The 10,487-nt window shown below is 34.2% G+C and overlaps 1 protein-coding gene across 1 annotated transcript; it reads left to right on the plus strand.

Annotated features, from left to right (window-relative positions):
• The first annotated feature begins 7,847 nt into the window (after positions 1-7,847).
• LOC133780944 (uncharacterized) lies at positions 7,848-8,426 on the plus strand. The gene has a single exon (XM_062220279.1). It carries the CDS (start codon positions 7,848-7,850, stop codon positions 8,424-8,426), a length of 579 nt encoding a protein of 192 aa, XP_062076263.1.
• Positions 8,427-10,487: the final 2,061 nt, after the last annotated feature.

A 10,487-nucleotide genomic window follows, 5' to 3' on the forward strand; every position in this document is an offset into this window, starting at 1 on the left:
TCTAATATTAATCATGGTTGTGATCTCACATATTACAAGTCTAGTTTTAGTATTTTTTTTTAGTGATTTTCTTATTTCTTAGAAGAGTAGGAAACAAATTATGGTCTCTCAATCTTCTATTGAAGCAGAATACTGTGCCATGTCATCGACCACCAAAGAAATTATTTGGTTATGTTGGTTACTTGTAGAAATGAGTGTTATTTTGTCTTTCATAACTTAGTCTTTCATAAGTGTACCAAACATATAGAGATAGATTGTCATTGTCCTCGTCACCACCTCAAGCATGACATCATTATTTTTCCTTTTGTTCCTTTTTCTTTGCAAATTTCGTATTTCTTTACCAAGTCACATCCCAACTTAGTTTTTTAGTTGGCAAACTCTTAATACTTAGGGCAACTCCGATCATGAACACTAAAATAGTATTGAACCAACATCAAAATGAGGTAATTTTAACACCATATTTTTTTCCAATCCAACCATAACACTAAAAATTACAACAAAAAATATATTCAACATTATTATATTATCCACAAAGTACACATTATATTATTATATTATTTTATCTTACAAATTAAATAGTATACATATATTTATATATATAAAATATTAATATAAAACACAAAAGCAAAAAAAAATTTGCCGTGGTGAACAGTGCCACATCAATAATGACGTGACACTGTTCATGTACACCATTTTGCAGTCTCATTTAGAGTCCTATTAGAGTGATAAATGATGTAGGATCAACACTAAATTAGTGTTTTGCAGTACCATTGTAGTTGATCTTAGCATTATGAAATTGAGGGAGATGTCAAAGTAAATATTATTATTTTATAAGACTAGTTTAGTCTTACAAAGTAATTTTAGTCATTTTAATGTTATGACTTAAATATAAATAGCTTGTTTTTCCTTTTATTGTATTATAACCTTATTTTTGCAATAAAGAGTTATCATTTTTCATCTCTTTGTCTTTTCTGTTTTTGTTGGAGTTTTATCAATAATGACAACAGATTGCAATTTTTTTTTATGAAATTACATTGAATAAGTAAATTATCAAATCTAGATGATGATGAGCCAGATCATATGGTTACTAGTTCTTTGTTGATGGACCCATGTGCTGACATTTGAAGTAATGAACCTTTTGATTTTTTTCGAAGTAGAAGAGGTTTTTAAGTTTGTTTTCAGAAGTTGCTTTTCATCTTTTTTGTTGTTCTTTTTTTACTTCTTTTGTAAATGGCATGTTGACCTACTTTGATTTAATTATGTGATGGTATATTTTCTGTCAACCTAGAATAGACAGCTTTATCAATACTCGAAGGCAGTATTGAATGATTAGATTTATATGTTCAAGTTGCATATAAAATTAATAATTGTTCAAGGAAAAGCTTTTCTTCTACATACAAAACTAGTATTTTAAGTTATAATTACAAAATTGAAGCCTCTAAATAAAATAAAACTCTGTATATATGTTTCTCTGAAATAATAATAATAATAATATTTTGCAAAGAGAATGAATAAGCTCTTTGAAACTAAAGCGGTTTTTATTTTTTTATTTTTATGTAAATTAAATAATAAAAGAATCATCAGTAAGCCTATTACAAGTATTCTCCAATTTACAAACTATATATGCAAGTAAAAGAAGAACATGTCTATGTTAAACAGGGTAGTTGACTCTGGTTGTTATAACAGAGTTTAGTTTAATTAGTGGTTAAGTTATCGTTAACTTTGTTTTGATTTCCCGCTCTTTTGTTCTGTTGTAATCTTTGCTATGTAAATAATAAAGTTCTCAGATGTTGATTGATTTTGAAGATGGATTTGCTACTCTAATGACTAATTCAAATTACTTGTGGAAATGAAAGAATCTTAAACTCTATGAATGTAAGCATTAAACTAAAGTATCATCAATTTTAATGCTTCAAGTAGATTTATTATAGATCTGAAAGTATACAAGAAATGTTTACAAAAACTCCATACAATCTATAGTGTAGAATATAGTATGATTGTACAATACAATCAAGAAACATACAAGAATCAGTGAAAGAACAATATTAAAAGCAAAACTTCGGCAGAGCACACTCTTTGAACTCCCTTCAAAGACTTGACTGAAATCACTTCAGTTGTTGTCTGATCCAAGCTTATGCTTCCCTTCTGATCTTCAAAAACCCAAAAGTGATCTCCAGCTTCTACATCAACCTTTTGCTTGCCCCTGCAACACAAAGTCAAGACCAAGAACCAAGATCTAGGGTTTTTCTATCAGAATTAGTTTATTCTGTTATGCCCAATGATATATTTATAGAAAGAAAGACAGGACTAGGTGACATCACACTGTCACGTGTGAACTGTCAGTTAGAATAAAAAACACTGTTAGTTAAACTAACAACTAACCTGTCAATTCAATGTTAACAACTCATAATATTGAGATAAAACAGATTATATAACCCAGACAGAACAAGATGCATAATTTTTTACAACCAAAAGCAAGAGCTAAAAACTGACATTAACATATTTGATGCTCATTTTCCTCGTTTACATTTTCACTTTAACTTGGTATCATGCCTTATCAATCCTACTTTATTTTCCAAAAAATTTCCCTCCATCTTTCCCCAAAATGTTTCCCTCTTTTCTCAGCTTCGACCTTGAAGGCCAACAATTGAAGGCTCTCAAGGCTCCACCACAGCTCCACCTATTGCAACCTTCTCCGCTCTCACAGCGCAACAACAACAGTCTATGGCGCTCTCTAATGCCCTCAACCATGCTCTCCTAGTGAAGCTTGATAGAATGAATTTTCTTGTATGGCAAGCTCAAATGGAGAATGTCATCCTCGCTAATGGCATTGATGACTTTCTTGATAGCTCCAACGAAGCTCTGCTCAGATGGTCTCTGGTACTACTGGTCTCAATCCAGATTTTGTCCAATGGCATCAGAAAGATCGATTGATTCTCCCATGGATCTATTCCTCTCTCTATGGCCCAGATAGTTGGTCACACAACCAGTGTTACTGCCTGCACTACAACAAATTTACTCGTCTTTCTCCAATGCAAAAATAATGTAGCTCCGCCTGCAACTCCAAACATTCAAGAAAGGTTCTTTAGCGATGATGGATTACATTCTCAAAGTCAAGAATCTCAACTTGCTCGCATATCAAAAAAATTCTTTAATCGAGATCCAAAACTAAGCCAACTTCTTTTGAGCAAGCTTTCAGTCTTCTTATGGCTCATGAATTACGTCTTGAACAACAAAACTCCATTGACTAAGCAAAAATATTGATCTTGTTTTTCGTCCACTATATATATTACCTTATAAATAAGTATTTCAAAGCAATGTGGATTCTTTCTCCGTGAATCAATAAATTTTAAGAATTCATATATATATATATATAAATATATTAGGCGAATTCTTCAATCCCTCACAGGACTCAGTCCTTCAGTGTGGGGTCTAATTTTTTGACAATTGTCCAAATTTTATAAGAGTAAGTCTTTTTTTCACATTTGCTTTTAACTTGCAATGACCGGTTGTGTGAACCGGTTGGAAAGTTGCTGGTGATGTGGGTATAAAAAGTAGGGGCAAAAAAGTAATTCTCTGTCCAAAAATATGTACAGTTGAGGACTTGATCGTAAATTTAATATGAATTTGAGAGATATTTACGATTTTGGTAACGTAAGTATTGTACTTCCGCCAAGTGATTTATATGTTATGTTGAGTGAGATGCAACAATAACCACGTAAGTAAAACTGATATATATTTTGTAGTTGTTTTATAAGATTTTTTAAACTTTTTTCCCTCGAGAAGTTTCATTTATTCAATATTGGGATGAATGAATCACTAACTCAATTAGGTATGGAAAAATGTTATTTAGATGGTTGATTAATTAGGAGAGTCAATACTTACTTGCTTGCTTGATTGTTGGGGAATACATGAAACATCTTGATGGACTGTAGGTCAGACTTAAGGAGAGTGTTCTGGATGTTGGATGCATTGTATCTCCTCTCCCATTCGTTCCGCTCGGTGGCCAGCCTGATGTTGTCATGCATAATTCGGTTAATGTGTTGCATTTGCTCAAGATGATTGTCATCAAACGACGGGAAGTTAACGCTGTTATTCATTGAGAAAGGTGTGGAGTTCATTTTAGAGAGAAAAATAGGATAGACAAGTATACATGTAGGGTGGTGGAGATTGAATTGAGGTCAACACGATCCCTACACACATATATATACATATAGAAAACACAAGCATGGAGGAGTGGATCAAGTAAGTGTAAGGTGAGGTCTTTCTGTAAATGGTGGAGTTGTTAATGCACTGTCACTTATCAAAAATAGGGTTGCACATCACTCAAAATTACATAAAGTATGCTATTATTAGAAACATAAGGAAGCAGTCACGTATTACGTGGGAAGAATTAGAATTTGCGTTTCAGCACGTCATGGTCAAGTGAGTTGTGAGTGGTATTACGTGGGAGGACCTTTCGGAGCACAATACCTGAGAAAAATAAGAATGGAGACGGAATTGACTTCCATTTTGACATTTTTTTTCATGTATTTTAACTTCCATTTTGACGGAATTGATATTATAATTTCTCTCAAACAAAAATTCAAATATGAGGTGGTCACCATTATATATGATCGGGCACTGAATACTCGAGTGCACCATCACAAAAAAAAAATGAAGCCAAACAAAATTTGTTGCCTAAATAGCCAATGCCCAAAACATATTGAGTAAATGTGTTATAAGAACTTACCCGAAGAACTCGACACAAAGATGCAGTGATTTATGCTTTACATCAGAAAAGTGGGCACTCGGTCCTTCAAACTCACGGCAAACAACATCGCATGTAGAATCAAACACCTCCAAACCACGCCGGAAAAAATTACCAAGCTCAATCGAAATCCCCACTACTCCAAACAAAAAAATCTACCCCGAATTCGTCAGGGAGAAGAATGGACAAAATGGGAGGGAATTTTCCTTCCAAACAGTTATTGTTTGGGTTCAGAGGGACTTTTCCTTTTGAAAGGAGAAGAATGGCCTAAACGGGCGAAAACACGAATTAAAAAAAAAGGTGACCAATTACTAAGGGGTGACTAAGGGCATAACGGTACTTTGACACCCAATAAACTCAGCAACTAAATCTGACCATCCATTTTCTAAAACAATAAATCTAAATACTCAAAATCAACATAGGACTAAGACCTTCAAAACAAACCGAGGGATGAAATAATTCCCCATATATATAAGTTCCAACAATATAAATAATAAAGTTTTCGGATGTTGATTGATTTGATCACAACTTATTTTCCTCATTTATATTTTCACTTTAACCGTCTAGACATATGAAGTAATAAAGTTTTCTCTGTTCTTTTGTTTGATGGTCATATTCACCTTACTAATCTTACTTGTCATTTTTAGTTTTGATTTCATGAAAAAAAAAATAAAAGAAAACGTAATCTCATCATATTTTTCGAGCTTCTTCTTATTGATATATATCGTCTTTTTATTGGTCTTTATCAGAAAATTATCAGCAATGAAATTTTGGTCGAAGCAGAAACATAACAAAACCATTACAATGTACATTTCGAGTCTAAACTAACTACTTTTTTGCTAGTTGCACCCAGTTTTTAGTTTTTTTTTTTTAATTTCGAAAGAAAGATTGAAACTTTTAAAACAAAAAATAATTACAGAGTCGGAACAAAAAAATTAAAAAAATATATCTAAAATATGACTCAAGATATGAGGTCTCAAGATTATTTAACACTCACATGCAAAGGCAAAGGGCATACCTTGTATGTGGGAAGATTAACGTCCATTTTCAACTTGATCAAATTAAAAATTTAACAAAATTTTCAAACTAAAAGAATTATTTACCCTGTTATGTTTTGGTAACTGATTTTAGTTTGGAAATGTCTAACTTTTGTGTGTATGTAAATAGAAAAAGGTGAGTTACTTTGTGAGCTTGTTGCATTCACCTCTTGACAAACATGAACTTTAAGAGCACTCCCAATAAATGAGTTAAAATATATTATTCTTTATAATATAGAGAAAAAAAATAGTTAAGTAGTATTCCAATGGATGATGTAAAGTTATATTTTTTTACATAAATGAATATTATTTCTCTATATGTAGTGAAACACTATTCATCAAGTTATAAATATTTTATTATTTTTTTTTATAAACTTTTGTATATATATGAGTATGATACTATTATATTTAATTATTTTATTTATTAAAATGAATAAAATATTTTTAAAAATATAATATATAAATGATGTAGAGAAAAAATAGAGAAACAGATGTATGGTATAATGTAAAAGTTTGAGGTAAATTATAAAAATATATGTTTTGGTAATATATTTTGTAATACACTTTCTCTATAATATTTAGCTAAAACTCATAAAAACATCTTCCATCAGCTCCTTTATACATATATTTATAATAGCTATGCACAAACTCCAATTAATCTATATCTACATTTACATAACATTTACATATCATTTATATAATATTTTAATATTATTATTTTTCTTTATAAGCTTTCTCTCTCCAAAAGATGGAGTAGAGCACTCATTGGGAATGCTAAATTATTTAGGGAAATTTGATAAATTATACTTACATTAGCCAAATAATTAAAATTTGAACTAAAATTTACAACCATATGATACAAATGCTTTTCTTTATCTTAATACCAAAAATACCCCTCTCATAAAAACCTAAACTTTTCCCCATCCATTTCCCTTTCTCTCTCTCTGCCAAAACTCCTCACTCCCACAAAACCATCGAGCAACCCATTCTCACCCTTACCCGACGCATCTGTCTCCCTCACCCACCCTCACCCGACGCATCTCTCTCCCTCACCCGACGGTCAGAAAAACCCAGACCACCGGAGACCAAGCCTCACCCAAACACTAACCCAAACCCAGACACTCACCTAAACCCCAACCACCACCGGAGACGAAGAAAAACCCAGACCCCGTCAGAGACCCAACCACCTCTGTCAAAGTTTTAAGCAAACTATCAAACCGACACCCTTACACAAAAATGCCTAGGGTATGTGTTTTTTTCAATTTCTTTTCCATTGCAAAATGTTATAGTATGTATTGTTTGAATTTGACTGTGTGAAATCTGAGAAACCGTAAAATTTTGATTTTTTTTTTTTGGGTTTTTTGAGAGGTACGATAGTGGGTCGATAGGGGTACGATAGCGTTTGTGTTTTCTCATAACTTCAGGTTGAAGATGACTGTACGATAGTGGTTCGACGTTGGTACGATAGTTTTGTGTTTTCTGATAACTTGAGGTTGAAGATGAAGGTACGATAGGGTACGATATTGGGTACGATGTGTGCCCGATATTGGGAACAAATTGTTTGGTTTGTTGTAGAGGTACGATAGGGTACGACAGTAGGTCGACATTGGTACGATAGTTTATGTATTTTTTCATAAATTGTGATTGAAGATGAATGTACGATAGAGTACGATATTGGGTACGATTCGTGCCTGATGTTTTTTTTTTAAATTTCCAATGGTGTACGATGTGAGGTACGATGGTGCACGATAATGTTATAGTTGTTCCTGTTTTTATTTTTTTTAGTGGTGTTCGATATGGTGCGATAGTGTCCGATAGTTGCTCGATAGTAGATTGCAGAATATAAAATTTGATGTTTTTTTTTTGTTATTCTATTTAATTGGGTATTTATTTGTTTTATGCAGAATTTAAGACCTCCACAACTGATAGTTCCAGTAGAAGAACATTTTACAGGACGTATCACTTGGCGAGGCAGTTGGTACTTTGCAAAGATTAAAGCAAAATTTACTGAGTGTGGTTTATTGGATAGGGTGAAGGAATCCCCTTTCAAATAGTTCTTCATGGCGGAACCATTAAATTTTTTTGGTGTCTTAGTCCATCAGCTGTTGTTGCACAAATTCAGAGGGGAGAAGACTGACGAAGTCCATTTTTATATTGAGAAAAAACGATGTAGATTTAGCCAATTGGAGTTCGCTTTAGTTACTGGTTTAAATTTCGAGGCCGGACCGTCTGAAGCTGAGATTAAAGCGAAGACCACTTCGGATCGGTTGATTTTTGAGCACTTCAATGGTCATTCCCCAGTGAGCATAGGGCAACTGCGCAAAACTTTTGAGAGTTGTCAAATAGTTGATGATGTGTACAAGATGAGTTTGTGTTTATTAGTAGAGGGTGTTTTGAAAGGTCGTGAGGAGAAGTTGATGGTTTGGACTGACATGCTGAAGATGGTAGATGACGTTGACTTCTTTTTCCAGTACCCGTGGGGTAAGATATCATACCAGAAGTTGTTACAAACTTGTCAAAAAGAATTTGTAGAAATGAAGAAGCATTTACAGAAGAAGATTGAGAAAGGAAAGACTCAGAAGGAGGCCAAGTACTCTATTTATGGGTATGTTGCAGCATTGCAGTATTTGGCTTTTTAGTCCATCATTGAGTTGGGTCAGGATTATGTTGTGAGATTAGGCCAAGGCATTCCAAGAATGATCAACTGGCAGAGCAAGGAGAAAGTAGAGATACACAAAGAGCAACTTATTAAATTGTTTGCCAAAAATGTGAGCTTTTACTTTACTTTTTAAATATTTTGAATGTTCTATATTTTTTTTCTAGATATGCAATTCTATGGGTATTGCACAATAGGAATACGATAGGGTACAATTTGAGTACGATTGTGGGGTTATTTTGTGGTTTTTTGTCAATTGTTTGAAAACTGGCTAAGGGTACGATTTGGTACGATGATGGTCCGATGGGGGTACGATATGTATTCTTTTTTAATGTAGTTCTCTATTGTAGAGGTACGATATTGGTACGATGTTGTACGATGATGGTACGATAGTTAGCAAGTAATTCTCCCTTACGTTAGGGGTACGATTTGGGCATGATAATAGTACGATATTAGTTCAATATGGGTACGATATTGTTATGTTATGGGTACGATAATTGCATGATATGGGTACGATATGGGTATGATTGAGGTACGATTGTGGTACGATAGGTTACCATTGTTCACCGATGACAATTACTTATTTTTTATATTGTTTTACTTTCCAATCTAAATATTCATTGTTTTTTGTGGCAGTTGACAGTATACTCCTACCTGTGTGCCTGACCTGCTGAAGAACAGTATGTGAGGACCCTTACAGACAATGAAGCCCCATTGTATGTGGACATGGGGTTAGAGGAACTACAGGTGGGTGCCGATGGACAGCCTACACAGGAAGCCTTATAGAGTCAGGCTGAAAAGCTTGCTGAAAAGTTAGCTGAGCAAGCGGAAGCAGCAAATATTTTTAAGGAGGTTCCACCACCTCCAGCACCTGAGGCACCTGAGGTTCCCCCATCAGCACCTCATGCCAGCACCTCCTCCCAAGCTGAGCAACCAGGCTACTCTATGATTTTGGCCAGGTTGGAAAAGGTTGAAGGGCAACAAAGTGCCCTTATTAAAGGTCAGTCTAAGATCTTGGGTCAATTGCAGAAGCTGATGACAATGATCGAAGATCTTAGTAGGCCAGCTCCAGATCCACACCCTCAGTCCACTGAAGAAGGCCCTTAGTCTCCTATAGATGAAGACATTCTCCCTAACGATTACAGACCTGATGATGTAGATGATCACATTTTTCGCACACCAGAGGATATGCAAATTACTGTAATCGGAGATACTGAAGTACAATTCTTAGACATAGCTCCACCAGCACCGGAGAAGAGGAGAGAAAGAAAGAGGCCTAGGTGATTCGATGAGTACACTGCAATGAAGAAAAGGAATAAGAAATCGAAGACATCAATGAATGTGGATCCATTGAGGGTTGTTGATGGTAAATTACTTATGACCTTTCACAAGTGGTTGCTTGGCACCATTGGGAATAAATATCTGAGGGAATGCTTCTCAAGGACACACGATGCTGCTTGGTTCCTAAAACTGCATACTCCAAGGACATGGCTTTCTGACTCTGTAAGTTTTTTATAACTTCATAATTAAATAATGTTAAAAATTTATTTAAATGTTTCTATATGTAGTGGTACGATATAGGTACGATTGATGTACGATGGTAGTACGATAAATATAAGTGTCAAATTATAAACTGTTTATATTGTCAATGGTACGACGGTATTACGATAGTGGGTACGATAGTGTGCAATACTGTAGTTATTTCCATAATGGGTACGATGATGGTACGACATTAGCACGATAGGGGTACGATAGAATTTGTTAAGTAGTTACTATAACATCGTAATTTTAGAATTTGTAGTGGGACGATATAGGTACGATGGTAGTACGATAATAGTTAGTTTCAAATTGTTAACTTACTTTGTCAATGGTACGATGATGGTACGACAGTGGGACTCTAGTGGGTACGATGGTGTATAATACTGTAGTTTTTGCTATAAAGGTACGATGATGGTACGACATTAGCACGATAGGGGTATGATAGAATTTGTTAAGTAGTTACTATAACATCGTAATTTTAGAATTTGTAGTGGGACGATATTGG

The sequence above is a fragment of the Humulus lupulus genome, chromosome 1, assembly GCF_963169125.1.
Source record: "Humulus lupulus chromosome 1, drHumLupu1.1, whole genome shotgun sequence".
In the NCBI taxonomy this organism is placed as follows: Eukaryota; Viridiplantae; Streptophyta; class Magnoliopsida; order Rosales; family Cannabaceae; genus Humulus; species Humulus lupulus.

Excerpts from the sequence above, each read along its gene's own strand:
- LOC133780944 (XM_062220279.1), top strand. The coding sequence starts at position 7,848 with ATGGCGGAACCATTAAATTTTTTTGGTGTCTTAGTCCATCAGCTGTTG.